Raw genomic sequence first — 23,632 nt, 5'->3', positions numbered from 1 at the left:
GACCCTCTCCCACCCACCCTGAACACACAGGAATTTCATCTGGAGTTTTTGTAAATGGCTGTCTTCTTACAGTGCCAGCCTTTTCTCAGCACTCCTTCCCATCCCTACTGCAACTGCTGCTTCTGCTTTCCTTGCTTCTTTGCCAAGGTGGGGGATCTCACCCTGCATGTTCCCTTCTGTTTCTCCTCATCACCATTTCCACCTTATTTTTTTCATTGCACTATGACACTGTAACAGGTCATAAGGGCCAACTCTGGAGGGTGTTTGCCATCCTCTGAAAGATGTCAAGGGCACCAAAATGTTCGTGACTTCTGGAAAGCAAATCAAAAATTTGTGTCTGAATGTGCAAGTCTGCAAAAGGGGAGAAAAAACTCAGTCTAAAATCAGCAGTTTTTGAAATCTGGGCATTTTGGAAATTGTTCAGGGTGACTTAATGCTGACCCTTCCTTCTTACTCTAGTTTTCTCTCTTCCTGACACAGAGTGGCCATTCAGCAAGTAGCTCTGGGCCTTCCTCTGAGCAGGAGGCTACCCTGCTGTCCTGTGGGCAGAAAACTCTTAGGTATAAATCAATTTGGGAAGCCACCAGGATCATCATCTTGAAAACACTTTTAGATGTTTGGTGTATATCTAAATGTAGTTGAATCCTCAAGAATTTGTGTTGCCGAGCCTAAGGAATCTATTTGTTTGTTACAGTTTTAAAATTTGCACAGGTACAGTATTTTCACAAAACTGATAAGAGGTAAGGGAAATCTTGGTCTTTGATTGCATTATCATTGATGAACTTTTCCTAAGTATTCCATGTGGAATATGTGATACCACAGTTCAACTTTTGAATTTTAAGAGACAATGTTAAGTACAAATAAAGTACTAAATTTTCTGGTTTTTTATGCAAGCATGTGAAATGTTTGATCATTAGTTCAACATATGGTTTCTAGGTACAGGCCCTTCTGTGTCGGGCACTATGCAAGGCTTAGGGGCTATTAGATTGAAACCGGGTCTCTGTCTGCTAGGCTCACAGGTCTGTGCAGACCCAATGTGCATCAAAAGTAATAGCAAATATGTTGTGTGTTAAAAGAAAGTAATATACCAAGGGCTTTGGGAGCCCAGAAGACCAGCAAAATCAATTGTTCCAACTCCATAGTCATGTTTTGATTAGGTTAATATTCTGTTATCCTATTGTGTAAAACTCATAGTTAAAAAAAAAACCTGCATGAAAGTTTTCTATTGACTAATATCCACAAATCAGAGGGGGTTAGTGTAATCTCTTGTTGCATCCCTGATAATGAAATGGGTCCCAAAATCCTTCATAATGTGTTCATGAGAAGCTGAAGAGAGTTGTGTGTATAATAGATAGAAGAATCTGAGCATACAGAATGCATGAGGGGCTCAGATGCTAAAGTGAACCGAGATGGAACTTGAGGTGAGGTCAGCCACGGGTGTGGCTGTGTAAGTAATTTACTCCTAGTTTTCATTGGAAACCTTGTACATGTGGGGGTGAAGAAAGGAGCTGATCTCCAATAAGCAGAATGTTTGACGACACATACTGTAAACAGTTCAGATTAACAGCCTGAGAGTCTCAGATGCCTCAGCATGTCAGTCATCTGGCATTGATGATGGCACTGGGATTTTATTTACACCACAACTTCTATCTAGTGGGTGATTTTATCTTTGCATGCACAAATTTCACCATGAGAATATTTAAATATCTCCCATCAGAATAGGTAAGCAGGTGGGCTGGACCCTTTTGTAATAGCCATGTGTTTGACACCACAGCAGGTGTTTTATATGTATTACTATTACTATATTTTGCCCTAAAAAACCTTATAAGATATGTATCAATATTCCCATTTTAGAGATGAGTAAACTGAGACCCAGAATCTAGTAAAGTAGCATGTTTAGAAGTAATGCAGTTTTCTAGTGGTGGTGCTGGGATTTTGATCCATGACAAGGTTGCTCTCTATCCATTAGTCTGCGATTTCTCATTTTCTGGGACATTTTTATTCCTTTTTCCTTTTTTCCGTTCACTGCCTTGCTTATGTAAACATACAGCTATATGTTTAGCTTGCAAAGCTCTAGCAAAGTCTGTGAGCAGAATGCTGACTGAGAGTAAAGTTAGCCACCAAAACAACCTTCCAAGTTCTGTGGAAATCACTGAACCCAAGGGCAGAGGGTCAGAGGGAAAGTGTAGAGTTTCTGTTGGTGTTGTTTGTTTTGCTTTTCAGCTCTAAGTTTGCAGGACAGTGAAGAATATCTGCAATTGTACTTTTGTTTTCTTTCCTTTAAGCCTGGGTATGTGTGTGGGAGGGAAAAGGGTGGAGGCAGGGTGGAGGCAGGGTGGGGGTGGCCAGAGGGGCCATTTGTTAAATTGCTTCCAACTGGAAAGTCTGCTAAAAACCTCCAGCTTCATCGTACTTTAGATTTTTTTAAGCATCTCTGGAAAAAATGGAAGCCAGATTTTTTTGTTAAATGAAAATGCTGGCCATCTAAGAGCATACAGTATATTCTCTGGAAATACTGCATTTTTGACAGCACAAGGGATTACAAAAAAATCAATAATCAGAGAATGCTAAAGAGTCTTCTAAGCTCTTGTACAAAAAGCAATTAGTGTGGATTGATTTACTGTTATTTATTGTTATGAGGTAATTGCCTTAACACAAGCCATTTTTGAACTTGTGGTACCCTATGGTTTTAAAATATTTATTCTTTTAAATTGTTTAATTTGTCTCTGCCCTCATTTTAAAACCAAGATAGCTTCATGCTAGTTAAGTGATACCTGGCTTTTTCTCCGGACCTCACTCTGGTTGGTTCTGTTCTGTTATGGCCAACCTTGTATGGAGCCAAGTCCCAACCTTCATAGGATTTGACATTCCTAAGGAGACTGGTGGGTAGGCAGGAATTCACAGATTTTTGTACGTTGATTGGGTGGGCTTGACCTTGATCTTCCCAGCTTTCAGGAGGGCTGAGACTGTGGACAAGAGTCTGGTATGTGAGATCTGCCAGCTTTGCACTTGGCCATTGGGACAAGGAGAAGGGAATGAATGATACTCTCGTTCACATGATAATCTGTAATCATCCCCACTATGAGACATTCTTGGTACAGACATCTTTGAAGGTTAGCCATCAGGAACATGCGCTCAGGAAAACCTGCCTCCCTCTTCTTCTCCTCTTTGTGGCACATATGTGTTTTTCAGGTTTGTTCCTGCCACTGTTTCTCTTCTCATTTGTCCATTGTGGCGGTCTGTGCTTCATGCAGCTCTTTGTGTACATGCTAATTTGAGATGGGCAGAGTGCACCATTCCCCCTACATTGCTCTGTGTGCTTGTATTTCCTATTTCCCACTGAGTTCAAGCCAGAGAAGGCAGTAAGGGAGGAGTACTCCAAGCAGATGGGATGTCCTCTATGTATCTATGAAACTTTTCAACATCAGCCTGTGTCATTATCTAGAACATTCCAAGAACATCATAGGCTTAACTGGATGGCTCTGGGTAGGTTGTGAGATTTGGAGGTTCAGAGGTTCAGTGTGGTGAAATTTTTCCAAGTGGAAAGGAAATTTCTCCTGTCCACATTAATGCTGAATAGCGAGGTTAATCCAGGATGCTGGTTCCATTGTATGCTGGCAGTCATGGTGTAGGGGGGCACAAAACAAGCTATAGTAGTTTTCAGTTTATGTGAGCACACAGCTCCAACTTCCTCCTTTTCCCCAGGTGCTTGCCAGCGCTGGATTTGTGAAACATACTTTGGAAATACTGGTTCTGAGAGAATTCAGAAGCTGAGGAGATAGTGTAAGGAACATGCATTTACTTAACTGTCACTGTAGGGACTCTCATCACACTCAGAGATAAAGTGTAGATCTTACAGATGCTCCAAGTGCCTGCCAGCTGGCCTGGCTGGGGTTTTCTCTCCACCACCCCCAGGGCAGATCTGGTGGAACCTGCATCTCACTGTCCCCTAGCTCACTAGGCTTGTGACTGCTCTACTCCTAAATGGCTACATGGTCTCTCACCTAATTCAGGTATCAACCCTAGTGCTTTATTAACCACATTTGGCAGATGATATATGCACTTATTTGTGGTGCTAAAACATAAGCTCTGTGAGATGTTGAGTTTTAGTTTCTGTTTGGCCCTCAGTGCCCAGGCTGCTCTTCCTAGGGAACAAATGAGTAAAGAGGCTATACAACTTTAGGGCCAGAGATTCCTCATGGCTGACATCCAGGTAACTGATGGGCTTCTGACCTGCTTCAAGTCCTTAGAGTCACAAGGACCCAGGATTCTATAGCTCTTCCGTTCCAGGTCCTGCTGGGCTCTTCACTCAGGGTTTGGAGCCCTTGATCCATCCCCCGCCACACAGTAGTGAGGAATGGAGTGCAGTTAAAATGAGACTAAACACACGCAAGGACTCGAGAAGTGAGATACTCTGACCTGGTGTAGCTAGCACATTCCCAAGTTCACGGGATTCTTTAAATTTACTAAATTCTGTGAGTCAGGCCCTGGCTGGTGCCGAAGGATCGCAGAAGAGGCTCAACCAGCCCATTAGAACCTGTCTGTCAGCAAAGAAGAGGTTTAATATCTATAAATATCTGTGTTGTTTTCTTTCAGTGAGCCTTGCTTTATTATTGTATTACATTTAAGGAGTGTCAGTGGAGATTCCTGATAAGGGCATGTGTATATTCTGTTTCTGGTGTGCTGTTAGGAAATCTGTGAAAGTGTTGTCATAACCAATCTTTGGCTTTGCAGTGTTAACCCTATCTGGCCTGCAGTGTTTGGAGGTGGTAGGGGGAAAGCAGGTAGTTCATGGGCAGATAGATAGGGAACTGTGTAGAGCCAGGTCCCAAGGTGGGAATAGAGGCAAGGAAAGAAATGGTTGATCATGTTACTCAAACTGCAGGTACTAAAAATACTGCTGTGAGAACAATACCATTGTGTTGAGCTGTGATCTGAAATCCAAAGTCATCTGCAAAATGGGAAACACAGAATAAGAGGTCAAGTTGCAGACCCCATCCAGTTAATCCATTCAGCAAGAGACTGTGGTTAAAACCATGCTTATATGCAGTGGCCTTGGTCAGTGCACCAGCAGCTGAGGAGAGAAGGTGTGAGTTTTAGGGTCTGACAGATCTTAGCTCAAAACCCAGTTTGACTGCTGACTAACTGTAGAACCTTCAGCAAGCCTCCATCTCCCCGAGCCTCATCTGCAAAATGCAGATCTTAATTCTCCTTTCCCACCCACTGTGACTGAGGTGCAGGAGAGACTCAGTGACCATGATTATATCACCATTGAATTCACCCTCTCCCCCTCTCCTCTTTCTCTATTGCTACAAACATACACATGGAAATTCTCAAAGTCCAAGTGCAAGTTTTCAGGTGAAAAGGAATATGTTCTGTTCCTGAAGATGAGGCCTTTTACACTGAAGCTTTGTGCAGGCTGCACCATTTACATCATCAATAGTCTGTGCAATAAAATGAGCAAACTTGCCCAAAGTTGCACAGCTGTTAAGTCCGGAACCCTTATTGAGTTCAAGTTTATCTGGGACTAGAGGCCTCTCCCAATCAAAGGTCATGAGAAGTGTCCTAAGCCACAGACCTCTCAATGGAAAATAGTGGGGAGCATGTCTCAGAAGCATCTGTGCTGACTTTCTTGATCCAGAAATAAGATCCAGGTGAAACCTCCGTTTGAAGAAGCTGTCACTTCACCCTTTTTCTTTCTAGACTCTGATTAGATGAAATTGCCTCCTGAGTCTCAGTAGTAACTGAATTAAGTCTAGGAGGAATATGAGCCCTGAATTCAGAGTTCTCAAGTCACCGGGGTCCCACCCTCCGCCTGGCCCAGCTGCATCCTTCTCAGGGTAACTTTGCGCTAGCTTGCATTTTAGGGGATTGATGGCTACCTCAGACATTAATGAAAAAGATTCCATCTTCCTGTCTAGCTTTCTCAGCTGCAGAAGCACTGTCATAAATTTTATAGGTGTTCTACCATCAAAGCCTCGGGGAAGAGCTTGTCTAATCCAAGACCATGCCTTCACCCACAAAACTTGATTTAAGTTGGACAATGCTAGAGTTATAGTTAATATTTCTCCAGGCCTGTCACTTCTGCTGCAGTCTCCTTTTTGGATGTTTTGGGTTCTGGTGGATCTGGTGGAATACGTTTATAGCACGGAGGCAATTTTCATTGAAGAGATGAAAGTAAACTGACCTAAAAATCACTGTGCGTGGCCAGGTAAAGGTGTAGTTGTTGTTGTCAGTGTTATTGGTGTTCATAGTGACTACTACTCAGGGTGTCTGTGTTGTTCTAGGTATTTCACGTAATTTGTCTGTAGTCATTATAGAAACCATAAATACAGGGGGTCTGGTTCTCATTTCCATTTAGTCATCCACTTCTCTTTCTGTTCTTTTCTTCACATTTCTTATTGTGAAATAGGATGTGTACATAATATTGTAATGACATCAGCGTGTAGCACAAAGAACAATTATTAAGCTAATGGCCACTTAGCTGCCACCCAGAAATGGACCATTGCCAGTCATCAGATTCCTTCCGGTCAGGCGTTTTTAAACGCACTTCTTCCCTGTTCTGGAAGTGACCGCTGTTCTGACTGTACTGAGAATTGTTTTTTCATTTTCCTTATAGTTTTACCATCCATGTATATATCTCTAAACGAAGTCATCAGTGTGGGTGGTTCTACACATCTTAATTATGCATTTGAATGTATGTATAGATTATATTTTGTTTTGAACTTTGGTTCTTTACTCAGCCATGTGTTAGTACAACTAAGCACTGTTCTTGCACATGGCTCTGATTCATTGTGTCACATTCCTGCATTGTACTGTGTGAAAATAGCATGATGTATTTATGTCCATTCCATTGCTGTTTGATGATTGAGTTCTTCCGTTTGCTGCTGCCCTGAGCTCTGCTGCTATGGGTTGTCTGTATGTGCGTCCTGGTGCACTTAGCCCCAGCTTCTCCAGAGTAGACACACTTGAAGAGGATGTACAGGCCACAGGATATGCAAGCTTCCCCAGCAGTACTCGCTGCTCTCCAGAGTGGTCGCACCAGTTTGTGGCAACAGCAGCAACAACAACACACACATGAGCTTGCGTTGGTCCGTGGTCCATATCTTGGCGTGAACATTCTTGTCACCAGCCTGGTTGACATGCTGTGGTCTCTCAGCATGTGGCACAGTGGTGGAGCACCTGCCTAGCAGGCACAAGGCCTTAAGTTTAATCTCTAGGGCAATAAAAATCAAATCAAAGAAACAAAAACCAAAAACCCTTTTCGTTCTGTTTGTAGGAGCAAGTCACAGGAGTGTGTCATAGATACACTCCTAGATATGTCCAGGGATACAGTTTAGTATTGTTGTGGTGATGTGGATGGGACATTTTGTAGCCTTTGAAGGTGTTGGGAACACCCAGCTGCTGGGTGGTAGAGATGGCCTCAGGCTCCAGGAAGGTATCAGGCTGTAGGAGTAGGAGGGCTTCTCCAGGAGTGAAGAGAATGTTATCATGGGGGGATGGGGGATGACACCCCCACCAGGAGGTTTCTTGAGCCTCAGAGAACCACATTAGCAAAATATAAACATAGACTTCCCTCAGTATCTGTAGGGATTCTTTCCTGCATCTCCCACAAACACCAAACTCTACAGATACTCAAGTCCCTTCTGTAAAATGGCCCAGTGTTTGCATGTAACTTGTGCCTATACTCCCATGTACTTGTGAGTCATTGATGACTCTTAATGCCTAATGCATTGCAAACGCAGCACAAATAGTTGTACTGTACTGTTTAGGAAAAATGTCTTACCTGCTCATACAGACACATTTCATAAAAACATAATTTTGATCTCTGGTCAGTTGAATCCACAGATACGGAACCTGTGGATATAGAGGGCTGGCTGTATTTAATACTGATTAAGGACAACCATCGCGAGGTCTTTTGTATTTCACTTCCCAAATCATGGTTGTTCTCACTTTGTAGTACCTCACTGAAACCCTGGCAGGTAGCAGGAAAGGATTATTTGCCCATTTAACAGATAGAGAATCCTAATCAGTGGGTCTTAATGACTTGACCATGGTGACCCAGCTAATCAGTGGTGAACCAACACCTGACCTGATCTCTTGGCTCCTGGTTCATTTCTGTTTGTTTGATGTAATAATGCCACCATGTCATCATGAAGGGCCTTCTATACTGTGAAAGTCTTCACATCCTAAAGATGCTGTTTCTAACAACACTGGTTGTACTGATCAGTGCTCTTTATGCAGGTTATAACAACTGTATGACCTTTTTAAAAAGTATTTTTTTATTTATTGCATTTAATGGGCTGCCAGCCAGACATGGTTAGTTTTCTGCTTTATCTACTTTCTAGATCTTCTTCATCCAGGTTCGTGGCACCAGGTTTCACTCACTTGTCATCTGGTACCATCTTTGCAGTTATCCTTATTCATACTCTTCAGAGAAGGGTAGGCCCATCTCAAAGTGGTAGATACACATTTTGAACTCTGAGCCTTTTGGTATAAATCCAAGAGCATAGCACCATACTTGTTTGTGCCATACTTGGGTATAGAGTCTTACCTGGTGAGGGCCTTCCTGATTGCTGGGAATAGAGGTCAATGAAGCAACCTCTTTTATTAAAAAGCCATAATTGGTTGCCAATACCATGACCTTGAACATTACCTCATAACCAGCCTTTCATCTCCTTTAAAACATTCCCCAAATCTCTTCCTTGATGTTGACACAAAATGGTATCTGTCTCTGTCTGTGGAGTTAGATGTCTTCTAGCCAGGTATTTTAGAGCCCAGTTTTGTGGATGAGGCAGGACTGCAAGTCTTTTTCCATTTCCTTTATTTCTGTTTGAAGAACCAGAACAGTAAATTCTTTTGTCACGTAGCTGTTTGTCTTACTTTTTGTTCTAAATTGTTTTTATCAATTATTATTATTTAATTGTATGTATTTATTTGCTTTCTTGATATAAGTCCAAGAATTTGCAGAGTTTCAGCCTTACAAATTCAGTTGCACTTTTGCTTTCAATGTGTGGGTTTCTTTAACTTCCTTTCACATGGTGGGTCTTGAATACACCTTTTGAGAAGATCCTTTGATACTGCCTTTTGAAAACAGGACCGTGATCTAAAGCCTACTTCTGTGCCACGTCCCCTCTGTGACTTGCTGAATTTAACTTTTGTTTTCCCACGCTACTGAAAGTGCTCAGTAAGCTAACCAGAGCAGGCCCAGTGACACCAGAGGAGCCTTTTCCAATTGGGCTTCTCAGAGTGCTTGATTGCTATGCCCCTCTCCTTGAAGGATGGCCCTCCTTTGATTGTGTGACTCTCCATCCTCTGATTGTTCTACTCTGCTCACTCTGCTGTCCTCCTCCCTGTCTCTCTCCTCTGATCTACCTACCCCCTGTATTCCAGGGTGCTGTTCCAGTGCTGTGCCTTGCCTTACTACACATGCTCTTGATTTGGGGTGAGTTCAGTCACAGGACATCTGCTCTTTGCCTGTGCTTAGGTGTGCATCTATAAGTCATAACTTTGCTCTGAGTTTTAGACTCATGGCTCCAACCACTTTCTGAACTAGCCCTCTTGGATTTTCTGTCTAGAACTCTAGAATTTTTAGTTTCTCCCCTGTGCCCCCCTGCCCCCAGACTGGTGGCATCTAAGCTGGAAACATGGATAACTCCTCTCCTTGAGGCTCTCAGTCTCAGGAAATCATGGCTAGTGGGAAAACAAAGTGTTCATTGTTGGATCTTCCTGGGGCCCCAAATTCAATGCAGACCAAGTGGTTAGACTGGGAGACTGAAACTTTTGGCAAGTTCCTTAATCATTCTGTGCCTCAGTTTCCTTACCTGTAAAATGGGGATAATAATTGTATCTACCATATGAGGTTGTTGTGAGACTTACAGGAATTAATCTGAAAAAGCACTTAGAACTATCTGGCACATAGTTGCTATCAGTAAATATTGATAAAATAGTAATACTTATGGTGCTAGATCTCGTCGCGTTGGTTAATAACTCCAGTGCAACATTGAATAGTAGCTCTGACAGTAGGCTTCCTGTCTTATTTTCTGACTGGTTTTCTTTTTGGATCACAATAAGAAATCTGAGGTTTTTGTTCCAAATTAAGTATGTTGGTGCAGCCTGTATATCTTCTTCCTAATTCCTGGCTGGATTCTGGTCTGAAAGCTCTGAATAAATAACTTCCCTTGTGATATCTAGTGTCATTTACTATTTGCGAGTATCTGCCTTAGAAGCCATGTTTTATGATTTAGTTCACCTAGATAGCATTTAATCTTCGCAGTTGATATTTAAGTCCAGAAACTCACATATATTCAGGAAATCACAAATCTGTCTCATTCGTCACTGTCACTGGATCCCCAGGTCAGAGAACAGTGCCTGACACAGCAGGAGGTCAGCAGATAGAGGCTTCAGAATGAAATCTCAGGACTCACAGTATCAGTGCAGTCAGTTTATGTTGGATAGTGGCTTAGGAGTGCTTGGTTTTCTCCAGCACTGCCTCTCCCCTGCAACAGCCTCTACTGGACTATGGCAATGCCTCTCAGGTTAGAATTTGTAGGACAATAAAAGCATTCCCTTCCCACTTTAAGTTTTGAGGGTTTTAATAAAAATGGATAGCTCAGAGACAGATTTCTCATTTGGCCTCTTCTGTACACTTTTTTTTCCTTTTTGCCTATATGCTCACATTTTGGCCATTTTTCTCCTCATTAACAATTTTGCCAAAGAGGGGCATGGGAATAAAAGGTGCTGAAACTCATGAGACAGTTTATCTCCTTTGCCTCAAGGATGGGGCTGGCTCTGCAGCGAGTCTGAAGTTAGGTTTGCAGAACCATTTCTTGGCATAATTGTCCCTTCTCTTTCCGCCCCGATGTCTGCTGATTGCTCCATGTGGACAGTCTGATATTTCCAGTTTCTTGTTTTGATTTCTGTGCAAATGCTAACATTCCAAAAATAATAACCTCATATATTTGCTTATTTAGAGATGAAGGCATTTGAAAATGGTTTAGCTTTTAACTTTGCAATAATCCTGTATTGGAATTTTAGACCTTTTATTCTCTGCTCAATTGATAGATGAGAAATCCTGACTAATTTTGCCTTTGTTTCAAGTCCTTTTGTTTAATAAACGTTTGTGAACCTGACTACCAAGACTCTGTTATGTATAGGACTAATTGTAGGAATGTAGCATTGTACAGAGCAGCACAGAGCATCCTATGTCCCAAGTGTGGCCCTGATGTAGGGTGTTCCCACAGCATGCTAAAAAGCAGGTTGAGCCACCCAACTAACTGCTCCATGTTTTTCCCTCTGAGAACAGCCCTCCTGGGGGTGGCAGCATTTCATTTGTAAGGTGAGACATTGCCTTTCTCTGTGCTGTAGTGATAGGGAGAGAAGGGCAGGGGCAGATTCTAGAGAGGGTTCCAAGATGACTGCACAAGACCTGGTAAGTGGTTGAGTTGCTGAAGAGAAGGAGAAGCCCAGGGTGATCGTCAGCCTTCTGCCTCTGAGCGATTAGCTGATTTTGCAGAAAAGACATGAATCTGAACTTGTGTTAGAGGTACCTACAGAGCATCCCTGTGGAGATGCCTGGAAGGCAGTTGACATTCTTACCTGTGGGTCAGGAGAGTTCACACTGGACTGGCAGATGCAGTGTGACTGATGAACAGCATGGAAACAATAAGGGGACCATGGCAGAAGGACAGAACCTTGGAGAGAGCCAGCCCCAAGTATCAGTCCTATGAAGCAGATTTAGTCAGAAAATCCAGAGTTCAGGCAACACAACCTAGCAATAGCAGGGCAGCTGATGCCTGGGGGCATGAGGTCTGAGAAGAGAGCACTGGCTGAACCTTGAGACTGTTTGCCTTGGAGATCTCAGAGCTTGAAGAGGGAGGGGAAGGAACGTAGACCCTGGGTACAACTGCTTTTCAAGAGGTCAGGTGGTTAAACAACTAGAAGGAAGGAGCGTGAGGACGTAGGCAAAAGGTTTCTTTGTTTTTTTTTTCCTTTCCTCCCTCTCTTCTTTCTATCTGTCTGTCTCTGCTCATTCTCAATGGGAAGACTGGAGCACACATTAAAGGAAGAAGCAATTTCAAGAGGATAATGAGGGATTGAAGGAGAGAGGACATTTCCCTATTTGCTGGTGCACATTCAGACATCGCTGTTGCTGTGAAGCTCTTCTGCATACTAGTGGTGGAAAGATTGATGAATTGAGCAGTCAGGAAGTCAAGGTGTCTTAAAAGACATAATGGAATATCAGCTCCCAGACATGCAACGATTGTGGTAAAATTGCTAATAAAAACAGGAAGAATCCCTTGATAACACATCTTAGATGTCACTTTACATTGTATTGTTTAATTCTCACCAGAACCTTAAAAGGTGGGTTTTATCCTCCCAGTTTCCCTCATGAGAAGATCAAAGCTCAGAGTTTTGTGACTCATCTAGGTTTCATTGCTAGTCAGGACCAACTGTGCAGTTGAACGTGCCCTGTGGCTAGAATGCTGGGACTATCGAAGGGTGCCCTGTGCTCTTCCTTAGTTCCTGCTAGGCCAGGAAACTGCTGTTGTTACATGTGCCTGAATGCAAAAATAGGGATTTCTGTAGCACTCTGTCAGAGCTGTGTACTATGGGCTCGGGGGACAGTTGATGTCTTCCTGACAGGGATAACTGATATGACAGTGATTGAGGTGCACATCTGTCACCCAACCGATGCCCACGTCTCACCGGGCCTGATGGACACTGCTTCCCCCTCCTAGTTTTTTAGTCCTCAGAAGCAGTGTGCAAGAGAGCAGACAAGGCTGTGGACCCATTTGTGTCCATATCCTAAAAGTGCCTCATCTTGCTTAGGTGGGGATTGGAAGCAGATTTTGCTAGGTGGACCTCATCGATGGCTGACACTGTATGCAGGTGCTGGCAGTAAATGCTGCAGAGGAAGTCATTTAGCTAAAGAAGCAAAAATATCAGGGAGTTGATTGTAATGGAAGCTACTTTTAATAGCATTTATTTAAAAATGATAAATTAATATATTGCTTTTTGGGTTATCTTCTTGAACAAGAACTGTAGGCTTTGGGGTGAGCAAAAAAGGAAAAGATATGAAATAGCAAGAGCACACTCGTTTGGTAGACAATTCCTATGCCTGGGACACCATGTCCTGGTCATTTGGTGGGTTGCTGAAGAAGCAGGACTGTCATTCCTGAGGCCAGCAGTTTTCCACTGGCATCACAGAAGTGACAGGTTCTAGTCATCACAGGCTTCTGGGTGTCAGATGCTCACTAGGTGAGCAAAGTCACGAGAGCGTTACTTGCAGAAGTCATGCTTCTCTGTTTGCCTGGGCTCACCTTTCCTTTCTCTTTGTCCCTCAGCCTTTCCGCTGTGCTCATTGTCATTACTCCTGCAACATCTCTGGCTCGCTGAAGCGGCATTATAACAGGAAGCACCCCAACGAGGAGTATGCCAACGTGGGCAGTGGAGAACTGGTGGCTGAAGCGCTTATCCAACAAGGTAGGTGGGAACCAGCTACAGGGCCCTGCCCTGTAGTTCGGGGGCCAGACCTAAGGAAAAGAGCTGCTGGCTTCTATGGTTCAGTTTTAATCTGTGAATGGACAGTTCATTTTAGTTCCTCCTCATCACTATTGTCTGTCATCACCGTCCTCCTCATTACTGGTTTTTGGGCCGCATGGGGGAGAAGTACTGGGTTTGAACTGAGGGGCTCACACTTCCTAGGCAGGTACTCTTCCACTTGAGCCATGTTTCCAGCCCACCTCATTACTGTTAATCAGCAACACTTACTGCCCAGTTAATATTGTAACAACCTTAATGGAAATCTAAAATTACAGCAGTAAAAATTTACCCACAAATTCTGCTACTCCCCAACAGTGTTCTGTCAGTATTACTTTTCTCTTCCTCCACACACTTTATGTGCATAAAATAAAGTTTGTGGTTTCTTTCTTTATTCAGCATTGATTGACAGGAACATTTTGTTTTTCTTTAGTCTAATGTCTTCCTAACAAACTTCTAAGGGCTTTTTCTAATACAGTTTTGAATGAAAGAACTTTATTTAACAGTTCTGTTATTGACCATTATGGTATTTCTAGAATTCTTTTTCTTTTTGAAATTATAACTGATGCTGTCACAAACATATTTATCCATGAACCCTTTTGGGGGTTACCTAAAATATTTATTGCGTACCCAGAGTACCCAGATTGCTTATTCATCCTGAAAAGTGCAAATATTTTAAAACATTTTAACTAATGAGAATTGATGAAAACCTTTGATAGTTTTGGAAAGTTTGAGTGTTTTGTTTTTGTTTTGGGGGATTTTTTTTTTTTTTGCTTTTTTTCACAACATAATTACATATCCCCAGCTTGAGAGGGGATTTAGTTCACATGCTGTTGCCGTACAGAGAAGTGCTGTCATATTTATATCCACACTCTGGTAGTTGAACTAAAAGTGATTGCAGCATGTGGTGTGTTCCTTGTTCTCCTTCCTAAGTCCTGTGACTATTTGAAGCTGAAGAGTTTTAGCTGGTAAACAGAGATGTGGGATTGTGAGTTCTGCTGCAGCTGGGTACATGCAGAGTTTCTGAGTTGGCGTGAAGTTTCACTTACTGCAGTAGGCATGCAATGCATCTTAATGTAAAACAAATGAACTGACTGTACCTTCAGCACTTTTGGTGACAGAGCTGGAGTTTGGAAATAGATGAGCAGTTTAGAAGTCTCAGGATCAATTTATAGCCATCCATCTGAAGTGACGGAGAGTTCATGCCTTTCCTTTTCTGTAGCAGCAGTGTGTGGATCTGGGAGCAAGGACCCTGGCTTGAATCCACATTCTTCCTCTGTAGCAGTGCTGTCTTAGGCAAGTTACCTAGCCTCTCCTCCTTAGGCCCTTCACCTATAAAAAATGAAGCTTAGAATGTCCATCTACCAGAGGTGGAGAGGATGCAATGAGAGAGCACTCCAGCATCTGGCATATGAGACAATTTCATTCCTAGCTCTGTATATTTTTCTGAAAATATCTGAAACTTCTGGGGCCATTGCTTCCCCCTGGCCTCATACTGGGGATCAATCCCAGGGCCTCCCACATGCTAGGCAAGCACCCTACAATTGAGCTATATCTTCACCCCCATTGCATTATTTTTGATGAGCCTTGTGTCTAGGAATCCACAGAGGAGAGAATGGATTGCCTCGAGTCACCATCTGGCTGATCTTCGTTTTCACATCCTTCATACTCTTGGATTGGATTGGCAGGAAATAGACATTTACTATGGCTGGTGGGACAGACTTGTGCATCTGATTGATGATACTATCATTGCTCTGTGCTTCTAGACTTTCATCACTGCCTTGCAAAAACTGTGCTGAGGTTGAACTGTTTCATGCCCTAAGTTTTCTGTTGACTTTCTAAGACTTTCTGTAATCAATTGGCATTTCCTGACAGGATCTAGGTCTTATAATTTAATCTTTGAAGGGGTGTGTTAGTTGTCTTCTTTCATATATATCCATCCTCCTCACTCACGTCAAAGGACGTATGGAAGAGACACCTGAATGTATCTTGACTCTAAGAGAATTGCTTCATTGTGCTTTGTTGGGAGAACAGTCTCTGAAATCAAACAGTTGATTGAGTCTGAACTCAGATTAATAATCTCAGAACACAAAGCTCACACTGTTCTTATATCTGGGAGAGGGGAGGAGAATGGTGGGAGAATGAGAAACTGGATTAAATTGTTTGGAAATGCTGGATTGTTTGGTACCACTGGAATTTTTCATCTCTAAATTAATTTTATGTAATTTTCTCCATCCCAGCTTGATTTGTTTTCTTCTTCTCCCCACAAAATATCTTTGAGACTTTGTAATTTCTTTTAAAAATGTAGAGGAAGATGTGCTAAAGTAATATAATAAAAAGGCACAGATAAAATGTGTTCTTTTTTTTCAAAATGAAGTTATAGATTCCTTAAACAAAGGAGAGGAATTTCTTGTCTGTCAGCTATGATTAAATAGTGAGTGTCACACTGTGGTATCCATAAGGTCATTAATTGTGGGAAGATTCTCATGCCTACCTTGCCACAGGGATTCTGGGAAGGGCATGAATGCATAATGCTGTCATAGAGGTTAAACAGAGGCTTAGAAGGGGCTGAGGTTTTCCCAGCTCAGACATTTGTTTTGTGTAGGTTTCTGAGGAACAGTATATGGTCTTTCCCAAGGGTTTGGGTTGTTGGAATGTACATCTGAACTTCGCAGGGAATGGCCACTGCTCAGACATCACCCACTAGTATGCTAGGAAACGTTTAAGGACTACCTCTCCTGGGGCAGGGTGGGAGAACCTGATATACAGCATTTGCCAATCACTGTGGTACAAATACTGCCGTTGTGGCCAAGTTTAAGCTGCCAGCTTAAAAGTTGAGATGTTGTGTGTGCATTTGACTAGTGAGCTGATATAAGCCAGTTCTGGTGTACCTCTGATCCCAAGGGCACAGGGAAGGCATTGCCAGGTCTCTCAACTGGGCTCCTCCAGGATACACCACTTCACATAGAACTCTAATACCTTCTGGTAATTAGACTTGTCCTGAGAACTATGTAAAGGTTTTATCCCAGCTTATGTTTTATGTGCATCTGATACTTTGAAGGCAGATTCCCCTCAGCTTTTTCTTATTCATTAATATGGATTTGATGCATTCTCCCTCACAAATGCACATTCATGCTGTTTAAGGAAGACTTAGTTGGATTGCTTCAGTGAGAAGTATAAGGTGCTTTGATGCCAAGCTTTATGGAACCTTTCCTCACTCCAAGAGCAAATAGTGAGGTAAACATGGGGCTTAGCAAACTGGTCACTTTCCAGTGGCCTCAAAGCACTCTCTAAAGTTTCTTTGGGTTATTGAAATGAACACAGGGATAAGAGTGAGACAAGGAGTGAGGTCTCTGCCTACTATTGGCCCTTGGACCAGGTATCTACCTTCTCTTAATCCCATTTCTCATGCCTCTTCAGAAGAGGATTAATATCAACCTCAAAAGTGATGGAAAAGATTAGATGTTATTCTCTGAGGTTTTCAGTGAGTGCCTGACATGTAATAAACGCTTGATAAATGGCTCAAACTTAGTTTGTTTGTCCATTTATTTCTTCTTTAAGCACTTAATTCTTGAGCTTCAGCAGTATGACCAGGATCACTCTAGCCACTGGAACTCAGTGTCAAACAAGGCAATCTATGGTGGCATTTATTGTTATTACTGCCTACGTTGGGGACAAGGATGAGGCAGCTCCTTCTAAGTCTCCTTGTTCTGATGGTATGGCCAAAAGTTAATCCCTTTTGCCCAAGTCAGGTTGCTGACAGGAAGGAGGTCAGCTGTTTTCACAGTGACTGAGCCTTCTCTGAGGCCCCAGTTTTTAGGGAGTCACTGAGGTGAGGATAAACAATTAAGGTAAGAGAAGCAATGCAATGAGGCATGTCAAGAAGAGCTTCAGTTTTGGCATCTGCTGAAGTCTCTATGCTGTTCTGAACTACTATATTAAAAGAATGTAAATATGCACATAACGAGCCTTGCAAGTACACATATATCTTAGTGGTTTGTACTAGGCTCAGGGCAAATAGCAGAAAACCCAGAAACTGTTAGGTAACCCAAATTTACAAATGTACTTTTCAGAATTTTTTATTTTAAAATTGTTTTTATTGGGGTCCATAGCCAATAAATTATTGGTCAGTGCTTCCAAAGATGTGGTGTTTGCCTTGTTACTGGTTATTATTTTGTATATTACCGTATCCCATGCAGTGGTCCTGTGAGGATGGAATGAGTATGCCTGTTTTAACATAAGGAAATGGACAGAGGGCTAATTATCGACTCCCAGGCACAGAGTGAGTAAGGGGCCAAGTCAAGCCCAGCCTCCTGATTCAGTGCCTGGTGACTTATCATTTGCACTTCATCTGTGAAGTTTGTGGAAGTTTCCATTTGAAAAAGTGGGGGAGGAGAAAGAAAAAGAGGTGGGAGAGGAAGCAGTCTGGTCATATTCCAGCATATGGATTGGGTTGCACTTGCTGGTGGCCATATGGCAATGTGTTGAAAGGTCACACACTTGGGATGCCATTTACTTTCTCTTATCTTTGCTTTCCTTTGACTCAGTTTCTAATTCACCATGGCTGACTATGGGACCTCTTTTGTTTTCAGTCCTTCCCTTGTGGATAACCCAAGAGTCTCAGATCCCAATATTTGGGGGAGTACATGTGGGAGATGGGGAGATGCAGACCTTACTTAAGCTCTGTTTCCCAGGTGTTCCTCAATAAGCTTCAACTATCAATCTGGCTAAGGATAAAATGCATTTGATTTTCCTCTTATGTGTTTTCCCTACACTGTTTCTGAAGAATCCCATGGGAAGAGGGGCTGGGGTTTGACACAGGATTCAGATGTCCCTGGGTCCCCTGGCCAGCTATTATCTAACAGTGTGCCATATCGTTAGGAGACCTCTATAATCATGTGTGTGATTTCCACGTGATTCCTGCCCTTAATGCATTCCCCTTCCCTGTTCTGAGCTGGGGTCTGCCTGGGCCCTCGGGCAGGCACCAAGTTAAGAGATAAAAGGAAGTGAAAATGTCAACAAAGTCCTACTCTGTATTTCACTTGTTAATCTTATCAACTACAACTATTCTGTATCTACTTTCCATTGATAATTAAGCTGCTTTTGCTCCAGTTACCTCTGAGTACATGTGTCAGTTTCCTTATGGCTGCTGTAACAAATGGCTTAAAATAACACAAATTTATTATCTTACCGTTCTGAAGGTCAGGATCAAAAATAAGTCTCACCAAGCTAAAACTAAGGTACTAACAAATCTGTGTTCTTTGTAGAGACTGTTTTCATAGCTTTCCCAGCTTCTAGAGGCCACCGCATCCCTTGGCTTATGGCCTCTTCTTCCATTTTCAAGGTCAGGAATGGCCTGTGGAGTCTTTGTACCATCACATCCTCATGACTGTCTCTCCTTCGTTCCTCTTATAAGGATCCTTGTGATTACATTAGGCCCACTAAATGAACCAGAATAGTTCCCCACCCCCCATAGGACCCTTAGTTCAGTCATTTCTGGAAAGTTTCTTTCCAGTGTAAGGCTATAAACATGGTCCAAGAATTAGGATGTTCATTAAGATCTTTAGGAGACCCAGTGTTCTGCCTAATGCATTCTGTGGCTTCCTTAAGGCTATGAGTGTCAGCATTTTTATCTTAGCAGAGGAGAAGCCTCACACCCAAGAGTATATGGAAGTTGATTTAGATTATATGAGCACATGCCAGATCTGGCCTTCTGACTGACCTGCCCAGTGTTCGATGCCATTCCTGGACTTACATTATTGAACATGAAATTGAATTCTCCATAATGTTAGGCACTACAAAGGAGGGGAAGTGTTTTAAATGCCTGAAAATTTTTTAGAGCATATTGTATTCCATAGAGATGCCATGATCAGGTTTCTAAATTGCTACCAAAATTCTTAGCTTTTTTCTAGTTGGTCACTCTGAGTGAGAAAATTTTTGTTTAGGGGTTTACAGTTTTTAGGGTTTGCACTTAATATCAATGCTGTGAGAAAAGCCCCCATGTCTTCTGTTGGCCTTTACTGTATACTGCTAAGTATTTAATAAATTAAAAGAGAAATTAATTTCTCTTAGCTTTGATTTCAATTAATTGGCTTAGTTATACATTCAGTCTAGATTACATATTTTTATTTGTTATTCTTTAATTAAAGTCACTATGACAAAGGTTGGAGTTTTAATTAGCAGGGGCATTATCATATTGAGTTTAATTTAAACATAATGTAAGGATGTTTTGCTCTCTAAATTAGTTTCCATTAAAGAGCACTCCAGAAGGAGTCCTTAATTTTATCCCAAAGCCTCTGTTTGACCTCAGGTACTTTGCTATTGGTCATTCTATATGTTGACTCTTTCAAGAGAAGCAGAGCCAGTCTAGGCAAAGGCAGAACTGGAGGTCCTCATACCTGGCAGCTTTTTCAAAGATGAGTATTGGAAAAACAGCATGTTAAGTAATTAGTAACTGGTAATAATGGAGGTTAAAAATATAAGTTTAGATATCCTCTGATCAAGAAAGAGCAAGCCCGTTCCATCTTATCTGAATGAAGCACAGTGTGTTTGAGTCTTAGAAAATAAGCATTCATTTAAGCTGCCTTTTTCAGTAGAATGTTCTGCCAGTCTTCCTGCTGATGGGAGGAGCCACCTGTCTCTTCCTCTCCTCTCTCTTGGGGCTGTTGTGCTCTCTTAAACATTTCCAGAGTCAGGGGATGCAGAGTGATGAGCTGAAGGTGTGAGGGGATGCACTGTTGGCCTTTGAGTTGGTTACTGGCTCTGCTAATGACTGTTTGTAGAATCAGCTACACTTTGGCTGATAGATGGGAAATTCCAATTATAGGACAGTGCTTTGTATAGATTCTACTGATGTGGAACTGGTTCAGGGATGAATTACATCACAGCTGCATCTGGAAGATGATTAAGTTGTGTGATGCATCCCCATGAGATTATCTGATTCTTTTACAATTTGTCCAGACAACCTCAGTATCAGGACATAATTCTTCTGCTTCCTCCTTAGGGGCCCAATGAGCAATAAATAAGTACCACATCCTGAAATAGACTCAGTGATAAACTTAGCTCTTTTGCTGCCTAAATATAAGCATCTCAGTGATTTGTGCAGGTCACAAAGGTGTTGAAGAAATGGGACACTTTTGGAATTCACTTGTCATGTACACCATGGATATGGAAAGGTCAGGGAGTTTGTGAAGCTTTAGGACCCCAAACAAAGGGTGGGGAGCTGGTACAGGTATGCTTGGTACAGAAGGATGCTTGGTAGGTAAACAAGGGGTGTTTCAGGAGCCCTAAAAGAATATATTTTGTTTACAGAAAATTAACAGCAGTTACCCTGATCCCCGCATGGCCTAAGATGTGAGCCCTGGAGTTAGACAGGCTGGATTCAGTTTTTAGTTTTTGCCATGTGACCTCAGAAACATTACTTCACTGTCCCAAGCCTTTGTGTAAAATGAGGTAATCATGCCTGTATCACTGAGCTGTTGAGAAGCAAGCACACGTTGTGCTTGAGGTATGAAAGATGTGTGTTGCTATTATTGATGGTGGTAAATCCAGGAGTAAAACAGACAACATCACTGGAGTAACAACTGAGAAGGCTGGTGGATCTGGAGGTGTGCAGTGTCAGGAGAGGCACTGGGTGCAGAAAGCAGGAGGAGGGCTTCTCAACTGTGGAGTACTGACCCTTGGGGAGAGATCGTTCTTTGTTGTGGGGTGTCCGATGTAGGCTGTTTAGCATGCTTCTGTGGCCTCTCCCTGCTAGATGCTAGCAGAAACCCCAGCAGCAGAGATCATGTAAAGTTTCTCTAGACATTGCCCAGTGTCTTTGCCTAGAAGGAAAATTACCCCTGGTTGAGATCTTTGGGGAGTGGGTTATGAGAAGCCTATGAGAACTTGACATAAGCACAGCTGTGCCCAATAATCAGCAGGCTGAGTTGGGCATGGCCCCAGCGGCAGAAGAGTGCAAAATGTAGCACAGCTGCTTTTCCTAAGTTGTTTATGTTCAGAGAAGTAGGAAAGCAGGTTTCTCTTGTTACAGTGTCACACCCCTCCCTGAGAACTGTTGCTCCACATCCTCGTTTACCACTGGATATAAAAGACTCCCTGAAGGAAGCCCTGTGGTTTTTTGATGGGGGAGTTTGATTGGCTGCCACTGATGCTGGCTGTTGTGTATCTCCACCAGAACAACTCTGCACCGAGAACTTTATACATAGGCTTTAGAAAAGCTAAGCTAAAGAAAAGCTAAAGAGAACATGGGACAGTGTAAGTTGGAGGACCGAGACTGTAAGAGTTATGCTAATGGAGTTTTTAGGTGCAGCTGTTGTTTGTCTGAGAGTCTGAGCACTGAGACTTTAAGAAAGCTAAAGAGAGAACATGGGACAGTGCAAGCCTGAGGGCAAAGACTTTAAGAGAGATTATACTAAAGAAAAGCTAAGAGAAAACATGGAACAGTGTGAGTCTAAGGAAAGAGACTTTAAAGAACATTAAAGAAGACTTTAGAAGTAAGGTTTTAAAGAATAGAGAAAAGAAGCAGAGTGAAGAGAAGAGAAGTAAAAATGCAACAAGGCTGTTGTGCGTCTCCATCCGAGTGCCCAGCACACCTGGCCCCAACTTTATGCATGTTTGTCTATCCTTGGTCCTTTCTGCATTTCCCGTCACCCCCAGTTAGGTCAGGAGAACGAGAGAATGCAAGAAAGTTCACTCCAGAGAACCACATACCTAAGTGACAAAGAAAGATACGGAGGTGATAACTTCATATTATTTTTCTCATTTAGATTTGTAATCAGTAATGTTTTGAATGGCATAATTACTGTCCCATGGAGTAAACTTTAAAGGATTCAGAAGAACATTTAATGAAACCAGTCCACCTCTGTTTGCTTCTCTTCCCTGTTGTCCATCTTAGAAGAAGCTGCAATGTCCACTGCTTGTGGTCCTTGAAAATAAGTCTTCATCACAACACTGTGTCTGTACAAAAAAGGGGAAAGACAGAGCTGTAACACAGTAGCTTTGGTGTTTGTTTTCTGTTTTTTTGTTTGTTTGTTTTATTTGCCATTCTATATGACTGGACATATTAAGTGGCTAAGGAAAAAAATGAGTTTAGAAGGAAGAGACAAAAATAGAGAAGAGAGCTAAGGAATGGTTTGTGAAACATCTAAACGAAAAAGAGGACATGCTGAGACCCAGAGTCAGGGAGTCAAGACCCATTGCTTGAAGACCATTCTGATGTCAGGTGCTAGGACTCGAGCAGCAAATACATCAGACAAAGCCCCTGAGGTCCCTGCCCTCATGGAGGTGCCATCTTAGAAGGATGAATAGACAATAAAGATGTATAGGAAAAAGAAATGATACAATTTCAGACTGATAATTATGATGATATCTATGTAGGAAATCCATGAACATTTCTGATGGCTCTGTGGATCAGGTGGCTCCCTTGGCCAGGAGTGTCAGGGAAGGGCTTTGTGAAGAGTGAGGCTTGAGTTGAGACCCTAGTGAGGAGCAGAAGGTCAACTGCAGGTCTTAGAGGAAGAGCTTCTAAAACAGGAGGCACAGCAGGTGTTCCATGAAGGGAATGAGTTTGGGCCATGCAGAAATCCAAGAAAGAGAGAATGAAGGAGAGAGGAATGAACACAGGTCAGAAGGAGGCAGGGACAAAGTCGAAGGGCTCTCAGGTCTTGGTGAGGAACCAGAAATTCATTGGTGTTTCTCACCTGTGGACATATGGTTTGGTTTACAATTGAAAGACCCTTCTGTGTGCTGGGTGCCAGCAGACCAGCAGTGGAAGACAAACAGCAGCTGCCAGGAGGCCAGTGAGGAGCCGATTAGTTGTTCCCATCAGTGCAAAAGACCACATTGACCAGAACCAGGAAGACTGCAGGAGGTACTGGGAGCAGACAGTTCTGTTTGGACCTCATGAGGGTGGGGGGGGCATCTGAGCCTCATCTGAGGTAGAGTTGAGGCCAGAAGTTTCGGCTGGAGCTACATGCAGGATTGTCATCAGATATGGATAATACGGTTCCCTAGGAATTATTGAGCCCAGGACACACCCTTGTTCATAAGGGCAGGAGGAGGAGTCTGGTGAAAAGTAGGCACCCAGCCT

The 23,632-nt window shown here is 42.6% G+C and overlaps 1 protein-coding gene across 3 annotated transcripts in view; it reads left to right on the top strand.

Moving 5' to 3' along the window:
- Positions 1-23,632, top strand: part of Zfat (zinc finger and AT-hook domain containing) — a 204,933-nt gene that overhangs the window by 134,824 nt on the left and 46,477 nt on the right. For all 3 annotated transcript variants that reach the window (XM_074069270.1, XM_074069271.1, XM_074069269.1), the window contains exon 12: positions 13,347-13,485. In XM_074069270.1, the coding sequence (XP_073925371.1) occupies positions 13,347-13,485 (139 nt within the window). The remainder of the gene's footprint in view (positions 1-13,346; positions 13,486-23,632) is intronic.

Source organism: Castor canadensis, chromosome 3, assembly GCF_047511655.1.
Source record: "Castor canadensis chromosome 3, mCasCan1.hap1v2, whole genome shotgun sequence".
In the NCBI taxonomy this organism is placed as follows: Eukaryota; Metazoa; Chordata; class Mammalia; order Rodentia; family Castoridae; genus Castor; species Castor canadensis.
This window is presented reverse-complemented; position numbering and strand designations above follow the sequence as displayed.